Below are 19076 nucleotides of genomic sequence, written 5' to 3' on the forward strand. Positions count from 1 at the left end.
CTAGTGAGCTGCACAAGCATCTAAGTTAATACTAAATACATTTTAACAAAAAAGCCTGGGAGGTTTTATTAAAATATTAGATAGCAGTTGAAACCATGCCTTAAACCCACTGTTAGCTTGTTATTTTGGAAAACTATTCATGGAAAGTCTCGGAAGCAATGCCCCTAAAACACAGCTTGGGAGAAGCTGGTTTGTCTGAGCCCAGCAGACTGATACCCCAAACCTTCATGAAGCTGCTAGTAATTCCTAGCATCATTGGCACTCTTAAGAGGGTCTCAATTTAATTTGAAACTCATAAATGAAATTAATTAAAAATTTCAAATGCCATGATTCCAACTCAATGGTGACCACTGTAAGTACAAAAAAAGACTGTCCTTTATGTTCCCACCAGTTGAGATGAATTTATACCGGCCAGCATGTATCACTTATGAATATATTATACTTGTAGCCCTGGGAAAACAAATGAATAAAGAAACAGACCTAGGCACCATTTTCTCAAGAAATCACAGTCACAACCCAAAGATGCAACACAGCCAGTGCACTGAGCTGGGAATGGCCCCTCCTGCTGCTTCCATCCCACTAACTGCTTCAGGAAAAGCAAGGAATTTGTTGAAATACCTCCAGAAATATAGGCCCATAGTAATTTCCTTCTCCAAATATCTTATGTAGCTTTACCTACTTGTCATTATGCACAGAGAGAAAACCATTTATTAGCAAATTCAAGGAAAGTATGTACTGTTCCTCCTTCAAGGCTTTGGAGCTAACATGAGCCAACAATGCGCTCTAATTGAATTACATACACACACGTTATTTCACATTATTAAAAACACTTTCCAAAATGTTTGGTGCAGTTATACATCACAATGAAAATGTACTGTGTGCCGTTCTGTTGCTCATTACATATCGAGACACAGGAGGTCTGAAGTCAGAGGTTGCTGATTTTGTGCTGCTAAAACTTTTTAAGAAAAAAAGAGTTAATTGTAAATGACCTTTACAGATCCTCAATAACAGAAGCTGCACAGCAGGATCACATATCAGCCAACAAGTCCCTACTTTCCTCAGTAGTGTTAAATGTTACAAAACGAGCATATTTCTTTGAAGCTGAGACTGTTTTTACAATTTATGGACTGGACATAGCCAGTAGCTTTTGTTTGCAATAGGTATCAATGCCATTAAGTTAAATCCTTAATGGGTCATTGTAACGTAAACAACAGTGTCCTCCAACAAAAAGAAAGAAACCAAAGAAAAGCATATACAAAGTAAATATACAAAGAAAGATTTTACTAGATATTATTTTGTCAAGGAGTCTTTCCCAAGGACAAGAAGAGGATATCCAGGAGAAGCTGAGTGAGAAAAGTCAAGGACAGTCAGGACAATGACTATAAAAGAAAACTTCACGCTGGTGACTTGAGAGAATGATTAGGTGGACCACTGGGTAGGAAGAGGTTGGGCACTGTAAGCAAGCCAGATGTTGCTTTGAACATCTGTGTGTCCATTTTCTGCAAGGACCACATCAGAAAAATCTACCTCACCAGAAACTTCTCCTCCCTGAGGAAAAGACAACCCTAAAGACTTTTAATGTTTGCCTTTGAGCAAAGTGTAGTAATAGCATCACATAATGTTTCCTGAAATCTTGTTCATGTGTCTTGTACCTTATTGCCCAACTACTGGGAAGAGTTAAGGCACTAAGAAGTATTTGCATGTACTCCGACCTTCTTGCAGATATCCAGGGGCCCGTCTCTTTGGTCCTCCCAGCTTATCTCAACCCTTTTTGAGTTGCTCCTATCCCACTCAGGACTTCCACGGTAATAGAGGGGAAGGATGGAAAGGTATCCCCAAAGAGCTCTCAGTGGTCTTGAGAAGAAGAATATAATTTAAAACTTTTTTGCCACTGAAACCAATGATGACCATTTCTGCAGTATATGGCACCTTCATTCACTGCCCATGAGCTCACACTTTGAGGACATACAAATCTCTGACAAACAGGTACTGCTGAACACACAGATTTATGAATCTGTGGCCATCTTAGAGTTGTCCCTGGACATCTTTCTATCCACTGATGACAAGAATATGACACATATGAAAGGAGCATTTCTCAGTATCCTTTAAGTGTTTGTACTGGTCTGTATGAGGACCCAGTATCCTCTACCCCATGTAATGGTCAGCCAGCACAACAAGACTGTCACCAGTGGCAATGTGCTAGGGAGCCTACAATCAGGTAAAACCTCAGTTACAGTCAGCTGAGCAATTAACTACCTCAGTTGTAACAGATATTGAAGAAAAAAGCAAAGCATTGTGACTGTAGCAACCAGTATGGTCCTTAGGCTTCCTTAGTAAGTTTACTGCTGCAGGCCACACCTTGCAGACAGGACTGAAAAGCAAAATGGGGAGTCATATCTTATATTAGCTGAATTGCTCTACCTGCTATGACAGGTTATTTTGGTTGAAAGGAGAAGGCTGAGCTGAGGTTAGATCAAAACAAAACAACTATCTGATTCGGTCTTCTGGTGCAAGAATAATGAAAAGCAATTTGTTCTCAAGATGGCCTCAAGAAATGATTACCTGCTGTGTGCGTTTGATGATGTGATATGTTGATTAAGACAACATCACTATTAACTCATTGATTTACTGCTTCAATTTCCATTGTTTGATTTATTAATAACTAATTCAAAAGTAACAGTGTGTTCACTAATAAAGTTTATTAGTGTGTTCATTTATTTAAAATGTTTGCTTGCTTACTCCTTCTAATAAAAACACTCTTAAAGCTTGAGCCTTTTTTTCCTGGTTAGAATATAAATCTCAAACTCCAAGAAACAGCTACTGACCTACCTGAAAGCTGCTTGTTTCTCTCAAATTTTCTCTCAAAGTTTAACCTTTCACTCATACTTAAAAGCACACAAAAAAAGGAAACATATTGAATGATAACAGAAAACAGTCCTTCCTGATTAAATTTTCTAATGAAAACTTTCATCCTAAAGATGCATTTACCACTGAGTTATAAATCCTGTGACCATCCTGACAGAGCATTTCCTGGATCAATTGCAATATCCAAGCAAAACCCCAGACATTATAGATATTTCAGCTTTATATAAGAACTGTGGTGTTATATAATCCTTACCATTCTGTGATGCTCTTGTGTGCTCTAATTACAGAGGTCTCAATATCGATTGGATGATATCTCATCCCTCGTAACTCCATGGCTTCATCTAATGCACCCACAACATAAAGTGCATCATGGCGTTCTGTTTGTAAGGGGAAAAAAATAATAATGATTCTGTTCTCTAGAACACTAAATCACAAAAATGTTCACATTAATAAGCAAGTAGTATAACATTTATAAATTATCCTCAAATTTATGAAACCCCTAAGTAATTTCCAAACTAATAAGCAATCTGCATTGCTGAAATACAGCAGAAAGCAGGAAAAAAAAAAAAAAAGGAATGCAGAAACGCTATTCCCATTTGACAAAGAAAGGCGGGTGTCTTTACCCAAATACAGTGGGACAAATTCCTTTTGTCTTGAAGGTGGATACAGAACAGACTCATTCTTTTTTTAAGGCAAAGTCCTAAGTAGACAATAGACTTCTTGCTTCTCTTTTTTTATTTTGAAAGAGAAAGGATGGACCTGACCCTAACAGTATGCAATATGTTGTTCCAGTAGCTTTGAGAAGGTCAGTTCTGCTGCTTAAGGTGTGCCACAAAGGGTTGCATCCATAAGCTAGAAATACTTGCTATGTGCTACATAGCAAATTGGTCATTAAGACAGACGGCAAGCTCTGAAGAATAATTCTCTTGTAGTATGAATTTTTATTGACTAAAGAAATAAATGAGGCTGAAATGAGACTTTTAAAAAGATATCAGGTTGATAATAAACTTTTGCACGTCATCCATAAAGGAAATAATATTTGCTAATAGACTTAAAAGCGGATAACTAATTCTTTTTATGTTAGCTCAGACAGTTGCACAGTGGTAATGTAATGGCAATATTACTTCTACCAGTAATACAGGGCAGAGAACTTTCTGCACAGGAAGCCAGAAGTGGGAGCAGAATGGGGATTTTGCAACTCTACGCCATGAGAAGATTTAAGCAATTCACATGCTTCAGGTGCTGTATTGTCAGAGAATCCTGCGTCTTCCCAAGGGTGGGCTGTCAGTACGAAACACAAAAAGGCTACACAACTGTGCTCGGCAAAAAGCCATCCTAAAGTAACGTTCTCCCAAGCAGAGTCCCGTTGTGTGCCTGGCGGTGCTTGGTTGCTTCCATGTGCACACAAGATAAGGGATGTCAGAAAGAGATACAGTGAAATCCTGTATGTTCCTGACAGGAAACCAAAATGCCCCATAGCTTCTCCTGCAGGCTCCTGCTGGCACTGCATTTCGGTAACCTTCCCCGGCAGTTCTAAAGACAGAGACGTTCAAGAAATAGGCAGTTTCTGTAAGTAAGTTTATAACCGAGGAAGAAGGTGGTCGTTGGAGTTAGGACAGGGCCCAGACTCACACCAGGGCTTTGTGTACACACACAAACATACCCCTGTGCATCCTGCAAGAACAAACGATGATATTCTGAAGCACTGGGCACATTAACAGTTGCAAATAGTCACTGGTGGAGGGACTTTATAGCACCCAAGGTATGGAAAAGGAAAAGCAACAGTTTCAGCAAGAAAAAAATGTCATTTGCTTTATTTTCTGATTGTTTAACTAAGTCTTTTTTTGTAGTTCTAAGGGCTTCACAGACTGAACATGTCAGATAGCGCAGGCCAAGAGACACAGTGTCAGCCTCAAACTAATCCAAATGTTGTGCACAGACCCTTAGCAGATGACGAGAAGCCTCTTACCTCCGTTTGCATCTGTGAGCTCTGTTCTTCGCAGGAACCCCAGATAGCCAGTTCGAGCCCAAATAGTCTGTGTGTCTCCAAAGCTGAGTCTTGAATTAAAGTGATCCGATTGCAAAGATTCGTCTCCATATATGGTAAAATACCCACTGGCATTGTGAGTGCTGTGAACCCATATCTAAGTTAAAAGCAATTATACTGGTATTAATTAAAGTAGCTTTCCAGAACAAAGCATTATTGAAAATTTTTGATGCAAATATTTTTAGTCATAGCTAGATAATACATATAACATCAGATAATGCCTTTTAACTGTTTCTGACCCATTTGCAGGCACAGTCTAGACCCAAACCTGACCTCATCGAAGTCGGAGTGTAGATCTGAGCCGTGCCGCTTGGAGGGGAATGCAGCAGCCACAGCTCCAGGGACACCCTCCTTGCAGCCCTCCGGCCTCAGACCTGCACAGCCCCCTTGAATTGACTGTGCTAGCTCCGAGCTCTACTTGGGCTATGGCAATTTTCAGAAACTCCCACGGACACAGTGCTCTTTCCACAGTTCCCCACGCCCGGTTCAGTGAATTTGCTCCAGCAGGGCATCCTTCACGAATACCTCCAACAGCACCAGTGCAGTGGGATTGCTTACAACATTAGAAGCAGGACTGAAATTATTTTAAAGGGAGAGGCCAGGCACCTTTACCTATGGAAAAGGATTCACTTCATTGAACTCAAGGTATCGTGGAAATATTCCAAATTCATAGCGATGAAATCTTCCAAATGAATCTCACAAATCAGATTGTAATCTTAATTATGACTAAGCAAATCCTTCATTTTGTTAATTAGATCTTTAATTGCTCATTGAAAATAACATTTTAAGTTTTTTTCTCTTTCTAGAAACATAAAATAAATTGGAAAAACATATAGCCTTGCTCAAATCAGCTAATGAGAGCACTTCAGTGCATTGAAGCACAGTGATTATAAAGAGAATAACACTAGAAACCCATCTAGCTGAAATTAGACTAATCAATAAACTTATTTTTTCATGTAAGTTTTCATTGGAATTAGTCAAGCACGAAGTAGCAAATGTAGTTAGAGAAAGCAGATTTTTTTCAAATTCTTTAATAGACAAGTTGTTATTAGTATTTATCGAGTATGTAACAATTTTAATAACGATACGAATATCATGCTACACACTTCATACACTATAAAGGTCTGCATCATTCACAATCTTTTAACCTGGCATTTAATAAGATGTATTACAGTAAACCACTAGCATACATGATGACAGCTTTATCCCTGTGATTTAGTTCCGAGTATAGAAAGGTGAAGTTTTCATGACTCACCTCACCAAGATGAGAATCTCCTAAGGGTCCCTTTGTTTCTGGATTAGCAATAATGATACGTACTCCTGGCAGGATCTATTGAAAGAAAGCATGCAACAGTGAGAAAGCAGATACTTATGCAAACATATGCTAACTATTCCTCACGAAAAACAAACAAAAACACTTTGTAAGAAACCAGAAAACATCATTAAAAAGTTAAAGTAGACATGCAGAATAAAAAATTAAAATAGCCGATCAATATAATAAATTTTGAGATATTTGGGAAAGGCTACAAAACCTCTTATCTTTGTAAAAGCTGTTACATCATTAAAAACTTGTTAGAAATCAAATGTTCATCTAAAGCAGAAAAATCCTACCAAATGGCCCCAAGTCTTTCTGACAGTACGTACCAGAACAGAAAAAAAAAAAAAAAAAAGCCCTGTTCACATGAAACTTTGGACTGAAACAAAAAGAAAGCCCTGGAGGCACCATGTAATCGCTTAAGAACGAGGCTCTTGCCAGTGACTTCATGTAATGGGCTGCAGAGGTGGACAGATGTTAAACCCTCAACGAGAAAAGGGACAGCCTGTCCCCACAACGATGCTGCCCACCACGCCGGGTCCCTCTGCAGATGGTCAGCAGCCATCTGCAAGTAAACAAGCGAAACGCTGACAATCTCAGACCAGTTCTCAGTGGATCCGCATCGATACAACTGCCTGTACTAGTGGCGCACTCGTTGCCTGTTTCTAGAGCGAGATGCAGAGTCTGGGAGAGCAATAATAAATCAGTTACTGCCACTGGGCTGCAACTCCAGCAGCAAAGAAAGGTCTGCACAGTTGATAAAGCTTTTCTGAACACTACATTCATTTAAAAAATGAAAAGAAACGGAAATTCACTGAAAATATTTACCGTGAAAGAGAGAGATGTTTAAATCTCCTTTCAGTACTTACTTTTCCTGACTCCATCAGGGGCAAACTATGCGGAGATCCTCTTTCTACTAAACGAACTCTGTAAAACACATGTAAAAATCATATGCGTAATACATGGCTGCATTTATTTGCTTTCCATTAACATTTATTTCTAAAAGGAAGGGTTGATGGTTGCAGAGATTAATGCTATTTTTGGAACAGATGAAGCTTATATCCTCTAGAACATACTCAGGCCCAATATTTAATCTTAGTCAAGACTTACGGCTGGGAAAATAATGAAAAAAAGATGTGTATGAACATTTTCTTATATATTAAATCCTTCAAACGTAATTGGTGCCTTTTATTTAGTTTTGATAGACTTTTGCAAATGGAATTCCAAGCAGAAAATTATTCACAACAAAAAGGATCTGAAGTATTGATTTCCCACAAGAACATCATAAATGTCAGGGCACAGAAACAAAAGCATGCGAGCTGAGTGAGCAACCACATTCCACGAGTAGCTAATAGTTAAAATCGAAGTCATCTCTAAATAGCTCATAACCAGGCCTCAGCCTGAGATCTGCCTTAGCAGTCTTAGAATTATTTTCAATGGGCAGTGCTTGGTAAACGTTTTAGTAACAAAAAAATAAAATATCAAATGAAAAATGTCACTACTGTCGAGGTCAGACCCTTTCTGAGTGTGACTCTCTGGTCTGCTCTCTTCCTTTCTTAGGTAACTCATTTCCCCACTAAAGCAACAGCAACGGCAGCTCTCCTGGGGTGGCAGGATGGTCTGGAAGGAAATTCCTCATTTAACATTAGAAAAATACTCAGCAGGTTAGAATTAAAGAGACTGTAGGGTCCTAAAATGGCTGATCAGCTCAGCCAGTAGATGGCAAAGAAGCTTTTGGTAACATCTAGGCATTCCTTTGTCCTCAGGGAGGTAACTTGGAAGCTCTAACAGCCCATGAAACCTTAAACTTCCCATTCCTGCACGATTTCATAATCCACTTAACTGATCTAAATCTGTGCTTCCATCAAATGAGCAGTTCTTACCCCTTTCCTCCCCTCAACTGGCTGAATGTAAAGGAAAAAAAAAAGCCTGAGATACCACAACCAAACCAAACCAAACCAACAAAAAACGCAGAAGAAATGTCAGTTCAAGACAGGGCACAGGAAGGCACAGCTACGAGTAGATGTGAAGAAAACTGGATCCAGCTGAAGTGATCACAAACCTGTAGTCAGTTAGGAGCAGTCAGGATAGATCTTTTTTGGACTGTTTTGTCATCTTTTTATAGATGGAGTACTGCAGCACTCAGTTTGGGGAAGGAGGGATGAGACACAGAGACCTCAGCTAAAGGTCCCTATGGGGAAGAACAAAGCTTTAGCAATTTCAGCCCCTAAACATAAAGGAGATGGAGAAAGAGATGGAGAAAGGTGTTCCTTTTTTTTTTTTTTTTTTTTTTTTTACTATTTCTTTGCTCCAAAAATTATCTAAAAGCTGGGATTGTCAAGGTCAAGGCAGGAATAGTGAAGAGTGTTTTATCTGCGGTGCGGGGGAGTCTCTCAGCCTTGATGGATGGGGCAGGGCACATCACTGTGAACAGTTCCTCACACTAAAAGCAAGAGATACAACCCATGCTCCCAGCAATTTCAGAACACTTTTCTAAGTAATTTTGAGATGAAATGGATGCAAAGCGCCCTACGAGAGGTGCTGCCTGGAGCAGGCATGGTTGGGCAGCTGCAGCCTGACCTGCTCTCCTGAGGTGCATGCAGAACACAAACCACCCTTCCCGGCTCCCAGGGACACCCCCAGGGACGGTGATGCCACCACCTCCCTGGGCAACCCGTCCCAACGCCTGACTGCTCTTTCTGAGAAGAAATGTCTCCTCATTTCCAACCTGAACCTCCCCTGGCGCAACTTGAGGCCATTCCCTCTAGTCCTATCACTAGTTACCTGTGAGAAGAGGCCGACCCCCAGCTCCCCACACCTTCCTTTCAGGTAGCTGTAGAGAGCAATGAGGTCTCCCCTGAGCCTCCTCTTCCCCAGACCAAACAACCCCAGTTCCCTCAGCCGCTCCTCACAGGACTTGTGCTCCAGGCCCTTCACCAGCTTCATAGCCCTTCTCTGGACACGCTCCAGGGCCTCGATGTCCTTCTTGTAGAGAGGGGCCCAAAGCTGAATAGCAGAAACCCAGGAACTTCACTATAAGGTGTATGTGCATGGCTTAAGTCATGCTACTCTATAAAGGGCATGTCTACATAAGACACCTGAAATGCTATTCAAACGGCATGCCAAACCTTAGGTGTTTAGGAGTATGCAGCAAATGGTTTGAAAATAATTCTATGCATATTGAAAAAAAAAATCAAATATTGCAAGAAGCAGTTGTTAATTAATGCCTACATTTCTGCCTTCACACATATATATATGTTCTGTAAAATCTCTATTAGTGTAGAAATGAAAAACACCTTTAACTGAACTCTTCTGAGCAACTGACATCTCTGATTTTTAGATCTGTAGTTACAGACAGGTGGCTGTTCTTAGAAGAACTAGTCACCATCCCAGACCCTTGGTACCTCCTTTAACAGAGTTACCTCATTCATTATTTACCAAGATTCGACAAAGATTTGATCTTAAAAAAGAGACAATTCAAAAAAACCCAGCCATACGAAGTGGTAAAAAGGACGGTGTGGCCAATGTCAGGGAGTACTTTATTTGAATTTGAGATTGGTTTAAAAACAGTTCCATTTTGATAACAGGAGCAAAAACACTCTGGGACAGGAAAATCATATCTGAGAGCTGTCCAGTTTTGTAGGGATTCTGCTGGCCTTTGCTCCCTTTCTGGCATCAAGACGTGCCTCAATGATGTGCTGCTGCATTCCAGGCCCAGCAGGAATCACATACAATAAAGCACGTATAACAAAGCTATACATTTAAAGACCAGTGAGTGACTACTGGAAATGAATCAACATTCATAATTCTGACCATCCCTTTCCCCTGTCCTTTCAGCATCTGTGTCTCCCTCCTTGTTGTTATTGCTAGCACACTCTTCTAGCTCCCTTCTCCAGCTATTTCCTTTAACCTTGTCTGAATTTTAGCACATGAAGACCCAGAAGGTGCAATTTCTCGGTTTCCAATTCTGTTAAAGCTCTCCCACTATGTGCTTTCCTCCTCGTATCCCTTCAGAAATATCACAGCAGTGCACTAAACATAGAAACATTTCTTGGAGGTTTTCTGCTAGGGCTCTGGTAGTGCTCAAGAACTTAGACTCCATTTTAAAAAGCTTTGGCTAAGCTCACAATACATTTGGGAGCATGCTGTTAAACCTCTAACAACTCTGAAATAATAAAAGATATTTTGCCACAGAGAGATTTAAAAAAAATAGAAGTGCAACATTAGATTCTGATGTTACTGTCTCCTATGTGCATACTTAATTTTAAGTGCATAATAGTCTTACTAACTCTATGGGGACTAGTACTGTGAATAAATTATGGACATCATGCGATAGTTTTTTAAAATTAGTTTTGCTCTGTCTCATCTTAAAATAATTCAATTGTTCCCACTCCTCTCCCTGGAGATTTCCATTTTTGCACTGACAAACAGACAGCAGACATGACTGAGAACTTCTTCACCTTCCCTCTTGAGCGAGCAGCACCATCCCCAAGCCTGCCTGGCGGGCAAGAGGTAGAGCGCAGGGCTCCTCAGACCCAGGAGAAATACCACCTCTGCATCACACAGATGATGCTGGCAAAGGAACTCACGGCTCCTTATGACACTGTTTCTCAAAATTTAGAGTTCACAATGAATCATAACGTGCTCCCAGGCACCAGAGCTGCAGGAAGGGCAAGTCCCGTTTCTCTGCAGTGCTCCAGGCTGTGAAAAAAAGTCTCTTATAAAGTGAGTGTAGAGCCTTCCCACTGTTTCGTATTGCCTTCGAGTCATGCTGGGAAGGGCAGAAGAGAACATGGCAGCAGAGCCAGCCTGGGCAAAGAGCCCGAAAATCAAGTGGATGGGATGAAGATGCTGCCCTTGGGCGTGAAAGCTAGTTTTGCACCTTCTGGTGGTTTGCAGCCAAGCCGAGAGGGAAAACATAAATGAGTGACCAAATGCGGAGAAAACATGGGCTTTCTCTCCCACCAAAATGTCTCACTGGGGAGGAGAGGCAGAAGATGTTTAAGAATCATTGGACTGTTACAAAGCTATAAGCAATGATGATGCATAATGAATCTGTAGTATTTATATAGTAGGGTATGAGAGAGTGTAATTATTAAATTTTTCTTCTCTGGTTCCTAAGAATTAGTCTTTTTTTAAAAAAATAAAAATCTATAACTGGCGATGTGCAGTTGAGAAAGCTTCTTATGTTTCAAAGCCTGGCTAATGGGATTTAATATGAAAGGCAGCTATAGCATTAATATGTGCTTACATTCTTTCTTGTTCAATTTAATATATTGGATGGATTTCATCTCCTCGACTCTTACTATAGAAAAATAGGACTGAAATCTGACTTCAGAATGAAAACTGGCAAGCTATAACCAACTGGCACTGTAATAATCGTGTAATGAAGGGGATACAGAAATACAGTAACAATGTCTTTCTGCCTAACTATTTACATAAAGCCACAAATTTTGTTTTCTATCTGGTGACAAAAACTCTCCAAAATGTGTTCCACAGCTTATTGGTATTCTCTTTAATCAACGAGTTTGTCAGCAGAGCCATTAAAGAGTGCTTTGCTAATCAGGAGTCTGGAGCGCGCAGCGTGGTAGTAACCAACATTACGATGCCAAAACTGGGAAAACCTTCAAACAGGGCTGTGTTACTGCACTGAGAGAGACTTCGGGCTCTGTGATTCTAATAGAGATGGAAAGAAACTATTAGGTCATCCAAGTCTCGCTCCCTGCCAAAAAAAGACTGCTCCCTGCAGGGCACTTTCGAATGCTTTGTCTACTCCGGTTACAATATTTCGAATGATAGGGCTTCTTCCACTTCCCTTCAGAGTTTACTTCTCAGCTGAATGTATTTCATAGTCAGGAACCTTTTTACTGCCCTGTTTGGCATGGACTTTTTCTATCTTCCTCTTGGTATTTCTAACTAGCTCCCCACATACAGTTCAAAAGATTTTTCCACTTTTCTTGTTAAATATTTCAGCTACAGAGGTTGCCTTCTAAACTAATACTTGGCAAAACCCCACACCTTCAACTTTTATCTTTCCTTTAGAGCCATTCCCGCAGGCCGAGCCATGGCAACTGCCCTCCACCTCCTTGCCAGCGTGCCAACATCTTCTGCTGTTAGCCAGCCTCGTGCACTAGCACGGCATCTTCCATCACTGCCAGCTCTCATCTCCCTGTTTAGCCTACCAACCCTTAATTTGTCTTCTTCTTCCTATCTTGAGTGGTCTGTTCTCACACCATGCCGCCTTGCAGTCATGCCAGCTTGGCAGTCCAGCTCTTTGGTTTCCTTAATATTACCTTTTCTGCTAGTATTTTACTTTTTTTCAGTAGCTGACTTGGAACGTTGTCATGCTTGAAAAACTTCTGCAACAAAAACTAAAGGAAACCAGATACGATACGATGTAAATACAGCCTAACACATTGAAAATACACAGAATATATAAAAATATTGATATTTGTCTCCTAGGCCCTTTCCTTGGCCACAGCCTTTCTGTGGCAGGAAGACACAGCTGATGGGCTCCTTGGTTTCATTCCAGACTTATTCCTTAAGATTTCTTGCTGATTGTCATCTTATGTTAGAAATTGAGGTTGTGGGGAAAGAGTGGATATTTTCTTATCACGCAAGAAATTTATGTTTTGAAAAATTCTGTATACTGAACTGGAACAAAGAGGAGAAATATGAAGTGAGGTTGTAAACTTAATCTGAAAAAAATGCTGCAGGCCAAAAAAAAAAGAGGTTACCTGAGTTTAGTTTTTCAGTATTTGTCTTTTAAGTTAATTAAGTCTCCAAACTAAAAATGTTTTAACAACCATCATGAGCAAAAATTAAAAAGATAAAGGAGGATATTTTGACCATTTTGAAAATTTTACCTTTTTTTCTTAAGCTGTGAAAGATCTGTCAAAACTGACTTTTCTAATTTCAACAAAATGGTCTTTCCTGGTGGAAAAAAACCTCTTATTTCATCGGAAACTTTAACCAAAACCTAGTTTTAAGACATTTGATTTCAGAGGGCATGCACTTAAGTGTAGCTATATCCCATAACCCAGCTGTGATTTAAATGGCCCTGTATTAATGCCGTCATCAACACCTTTCAGACACATACCGCTACCTAAAAGAAGTCTTTGACACTCAAGGCTTTCAGTACATCTTCTCTTTACACAAACAATAAAATATTTGTAAATAAACTATTCCAGAATTTACACGTCAATGAGCTCATTCTACCCTAAAATGAAAATATCGATCAAAGCAGAAGATAAGCTCTGCCTTTCAAGATGAAATACCCTGTTCAAATAGCCAGATCAGAAAAGTAGGAAGATGGCACTGCTGAACACTTTGGCTGAAGGGAAAATCTAGATAATGAAGAAGACTTTCCCTGCATCATCCTGGTTTCCTCAAAGCAGTTTTCTTCTCATTGCATGACAACTTCCGATAACAGATAAAAGACAACTGAGAGTGAAAAAGGGAGTTTTTGGGTTTAGGCAAACTTTATCTAACAAGATGAACAACCATTAAATCTTCTGTATGTCTAGGGCATATTTTAATCCTGTTAATTCTTTAATCAACAAGTTCAGTTAAAAAACAGCAATAATTTCCATTAATTTAAAGACTTTCTTCATTATAAATCTAAATTGTGCTTCATGTCCCAAACTCGCTGAGGTCAAAAGCAAACCAGTTCCTATCTTTCAGATGCCTGAATAAAGAAGCAGAAAGGGTTACACAAGGACTTAAGACAATGCAGAAAGCTGTAAAGGAACCAAAATGAAGCAGGAACTCAGGTTCAAGAAATGAGTATTCCAAGCTTCAGAGGATAAAAAAAAAAGAGTAATTTTATCATAAATGGCTATGGGAATGTGTAAAAATAAATTCCATATTTATGTCTGTTTTCAGATTTAAAGTACTGTAAAGCGTTCAGATTTTTTTATATGGGAATTACATTTAATTTGTTTAACTTCACAGATTGTGTAAAGCGTAATGTACAACCATTTAAAGTCAGTGCAGTGGACTGGGACTGGAGAGCCCCACCTGCCCCCTGGCTCTATCTCACACCTGTCGTGCCCCAGCAGGCACAGCATCGCATTTCTCTGTGCTTCAGGTTCATAACTGCAAAAACAGGCATAATGCTGCTCTCAGCTTTTATCTTTTTATTTAGATTACAAACCTCCCAGGACACATTGTTTATTGCTAATTGTTTTTACAGCACTTTTCATAATCACAATTGGGAGCTGATGACTCTGTTTGATACAACGTGCTTTTCCTATTTTGTAATCTTTTGTCCTCCCAGTTCTAACTGGGAAAAAGAGACTCCACACAAAGGGAAAACTTTCATTCTAAAAAATCTGTGACATTAAAATTTTTTCAAGGAATAGAATTACCCTATTTATTGTTAACAAATGAAATAATTTTAGCTTCCCCGATGCAATGTTTATATTCTACATTCACACAGTATTTTGAAAGGTGAAATTTCTGACATCAAGTGCCCCCTATAAGGCTCCTTCTCTTGCTACAAGCTTCAGGATTCACACCACCAGCTGACTCATGGAGTGGGCACCCTGCATTTTTGGGGAAGAACGTGCAGAAAGTTCCCTCTCCTTACCTACCACCAGAGACATTTCCAGTGCATGAAGTTCAACACGTGGAGACACTTGTTTAGTGGAATTAAAACCACAGATGAACAGTCTGAAGAAAAGGCAGTAGTGCAATGGACTGCAGTGCCACGTACACCTGAAGTCACTGGAGAGGGACCATCCTTCTTACAGGAGGCTCACTGGGAACCCTGGCTGAGCTGCATAAGGCTCTTCACATAAATAAGCTCATCATCTGCAAACAGATGCTTCTAGGATATAAAATCTTCAGGAGGATATGCGAGGCTTGAAGCAGTATATTAAGAGCTATTGAATACAGCTATTTGAAAGGACATTGCATCTCTAACAAAGTTAGGGAGGGATCTTTATAAAAATATCGGACACTTTTACTGTTTTTCTGAGCTCTCCTTCCCACACCCGAGTCATTCAGTATTCATACAGCCACAGACTCTGCTGACAACAGGAGCCAAACGAGTGCCTGAGGCTAGCACAGCTGGAGTGGGTCACAAAGGTGACAGAGCCCAATTCCCAGGGGTAACCACCAGCACGGCACCCACTGCTGAATTATTCATGGCAAATAACCGTCAGTGTGTGGGAGAGCAAAAGCCCTGTCTGTCCTCCTGCAAAGGCTGGCAAGAGAAGGGGAGAAAGAAAACATGGATGGAAGGCACTTAGGGAGCTACATCTCTTACGCACATCTCTCATACGCATCTCTTACAGCGTACCGCAGCTAGGTCTGCAGAATTTTAAAGGCTTGCTCCAAATTTTACAGGTATTCATTAAGCATTTTTCCTTCCAAAACAGTTGTTTCTGTTGTGAAATGCACTCTAAGGCTGCAGTATGGGAAAACAGCACTTTTTCCTGTACTGCCAAAGCCGTAAATGTACTCTAGGTCAATGACTTCTGGCAATTTTAAAGAATCACTGTTTAGTGGTCCATTAGATCACAGAATCACAGAATGGCCGAGGTTGGATGGGACCTCTGAAGATCATCTAGTCCATCCCCGCTGCTGAGCAGGATCACCTAGAGCATCGCGCAGGATGGCATCCAGGCGGGTTTTGAATATCTCCAGAGAAGGCGACTCCACAATCTCTCTGGGCAACCTGTTCCAGAGCTCTGTCACCCTCACTGTGAAGAAGTGCCCTCTCATATTCAGCCAGAACTTCCTGCATATACCACAATGAGGAAAACAAAGCAAAATATGCTTCAGAATACACTGTCTGTAAAAATCAAATACAAAATACATGTTATCTTCAAAGAAAATGGAAGAATGAAAATTCCATTTTTTGGGGAAGACTTTCCTCTAAGTGTATGGCTAGACTCATGGCAAATTCCAAGAGAAAGAAAGAGAGAAGTATGGCTTTTAGGAAAGGAAGTGGAAGAATTTTTAACAAATCCTCCTCAGAAAGGTAACCTGCCACCTTGTTATATCAATTCCCAGCCTCCAAGACTGAAACGGACCTGGAACACCAAGAGAAGGTCGGTACATGCTGAAATGGGCAATCCCTTTTTTTTAGATAGCATCAGATATTCTTCGGGAATAAAAGTGTTGGTTTAATAAGCTGGAATGCTATTGGAAAATTCAAAAATGGTTTGTAAAAACAAAAATTGAACATTTTCCATCTAGTTTTATTGTTAATGTTTGAAAAATGACATGCAAATGGCACTTGCAAACAATTATGTAAATGTTCAGGTGCAGTACACCTACTTTCCTCGAAAGCTAAGGCTTTTTGTCTTCTCTTTGTCTTTGTCTTGGTACGCACTACAGTGTTTCCCAGCCCCTCCATGGAAATATAACTGGAATTTCTCCATTTACAGTTAAGGTATTCTAAACCACATCCTCTTTCAAAAAACACCACTAGAGTCAAATCTTGTTGTGCTATTCCACTAAAATGATAATATTCTGTTCCCTTGAAAAAGACTATCAAATTAAAAGTAGACTCAAGGGAGCAAATACCTCAAGGGTCTGTTCTTATGGAGCACAGGAATTACTTTGTAGGACTCCCATCTAGGTGAGCCTCATAACTCAGCCTGACTGGGACAAGGGGGGGGCTCCCATCTGAAAGTTAATGGATGTTTGTTCCTTTCTCCCACCCTGCAACCGAAGACGATTTATGCCTGGGAACATGAGATATCTTTCAAAGCTCTTAAAATAGGTATATTTACAATTTTGGTTATAACTCTGGATTCTCTTACATAAACAGTGCAATCCCTCAGACAATGTTCTAGACAGTTTAGTTACCCAGGTCATCAGCTGATTTCCAAATCAGCCTATTCAGCCGCGCAGAGGCTGAGCAAGGCTCTTGGTTCATCCCCTGGTGCAGGCAGCAACTGCAGGAGAGGACCTTTCCTCCAGGTCAGGCACACCAGGACTTTTCCTCTAAGCCAGAAGTCGAAGTTTTGCTATTAAACTCATCGTCCAGAATGAACTTTTCTTTCTGGGAGATCTGTTTCCCAGAGATCAGAAATAGTGCCAACAGGATTTTTGAGACAGAAACAAAAATATAATGCCGCTAAAAAGCCAAGGCTGGATTTTCTCCTGAGCAAATACGTGAAGAACAAGGAAGGTTTTGCCAGTACCGTGACAGACAGCTTAAACTCACTAATGAGATTCTACAAGTTAATGGGCAGAATGCCTAAAAGCCATACACTTCTCCAAAGAATCCTCAAAATCAAACTGCATCACAACTTAGCCTACTTAAAACTTAGAGGGACTTAAGCTTTATTTTAAAGACCTCAACCCTTCCTCCTCTCAATGGAGAATGAAAGTCTTCTACTGACTTTACAGGGGTAAAAGACTTTTCATTTTTCCATGACAATTTGTTTCTGTGATAATAGGAAAAAAAAAGAGAGAAGAAAAAAAAAGCTACAGCAACAGACAATCTTAAAAAAAAGCATAGGTAATGTGTGACACTTGGAAATAAAGCTACCTGTACCAGAAGATCCCTGAAGCTCAGGATGACTGGAATGGCACTGCTGGAGGTGGCACTTGACATGACACAATTCGTAAAAGAGCTTATTGCTTAAAAGCACTGATGCTTTTCTGAGGCCGGTGATTTGCCAGGTCGGTGTTTTGAACAGTTCCCCAGGTATCTAGCACTCCAAACCTCAACACACTCTACACACGGTGCCTACTGAATCGCAGTGTAAGGCAAAAGGTGGTGAAGTGTCAAAAGGGACAGTAATAGATCCGTATTACCCCTTCGGATCTCACACAGAGTCAATAATTGAGGACTGGGATTTTCTGTAACCTGCAAATGGATTCTGTACACGGTAACCCATTACAGGAGCTGGGAAAGGCACTGCTCCCCAGAGCGTTAGGGAACAATTTTCGAAGTTTCTTTTCTGTTGCCATTGGTAAATTGCTTTCAAGTATGATTAATCAATTAATGCTTCACAAAGGTAACTATTTTATTGTCGCTTGCCATTAGCATGTCTCTTTCTGACATATTTCCCCCCAGTCTCTTTTCTCTGCTACGTGACCATAAAACAGTTCTCCTCCATGCTGTGACTGTGCTACAGAGCACGGCTGTGGCTGTAGCTTAGATAATTTAGCTAAGTAGTTCTTTTGTCTGGTAACCCTATAATAAGGGTATTTTTCAAGGTAGATGGAAAAGAAGTGCTTGAGAATTAGAAAAAAGCTCCCGTGGTTTTGTTGCTTGGTATTACTCAAAACAATGTATACACAACATGAAAGTTTCAATAAAATAGAGTGCAGAATGATAAACAATTGACAGCCAGGATAAAAGGCTATTTTTCTTTTCCTGCATGAAGTCTGAACTGCTGGAATACATTAAAATGAAGCCAAAGCCTTAACTGATTTCCTTTGACAGAGCCTGTATTTGAGACTGGGCTCAGTGTATAAGCAATCTATAATAATAAATCCTAAGTAACTGTTTTCACATATCTTCGAAACACTACCACTGTTCTTTTATTTTCTTGGGGAACGAGACTCAGAATTTCCATCCTCAGAAATCACCATTCTCAAGGGAACAATGTCTCCCAGCAAAGCTGACAGACGTTCAGAGCTCTTTGAACACCCCAGAAGACCACAATGAAAAATCAGATATAGCACAGCATATAAATACCTTCCTAAGACATAAGTCAGCTAATGACTTAAGTAATACAGGGATCAGTTATTTTTAATTTTGAAAAGATTCACTAATTTACATAATTCCCAAAAAGATGTCTGTGACCCCATAAGAAGACAAGACACCTATTCTTACAGACCTGCCAACTGCTTGTTTAATAAATACAGTGGAAAATCAGA

General features: G+C 40.1%; 1 protein-coding gene across 6 annotated transcripts in view; it reads right to left on the bottom strand.

Annotated features, from left to right (window-relative positions):
• Positions 1-19076, bottom strand: part of DIP2C (disco interacting protein 2 homolog C) — a 317372-nt gene that overhangs the window by 4882 nt on the left and 293414 nt on the right. For all 6 annotated transcript variants that reach the window (XM_080578244.1, XM_080578243.1, XM_080578241.1 and 3 more), the window contains 4 exons: positions 7097-7154; positions 6168-6242; positions 4835-5009; positions 3119-3242 (listed from right to left, as the gene is read on the bottom strand). In XM_080578244.1, the coding sequence (XP_080434370.1) occupies positions 3119-3242; positions 4835-5009; positions 6168-6242; positions 7097-7154 (432 nt within the window). The remainder of the gene's footprint in view (positions 1-3118; positions 3243-4834; positions 5010-6167; positions 6243-7096; positions 7155-19076) is intronic.

Source organism: Anser brachyrhynchus, assembly GCF_964034855.1.
Source record: "Anser brachyrhynchus genome assembly, chromosome: 2".
Taxonomy (NCBI): Eukaryota; Metazoa; Chordata; class Aves; order Anseriformes; family Anatidae; genus Anser; species Anser brachyrhynchus.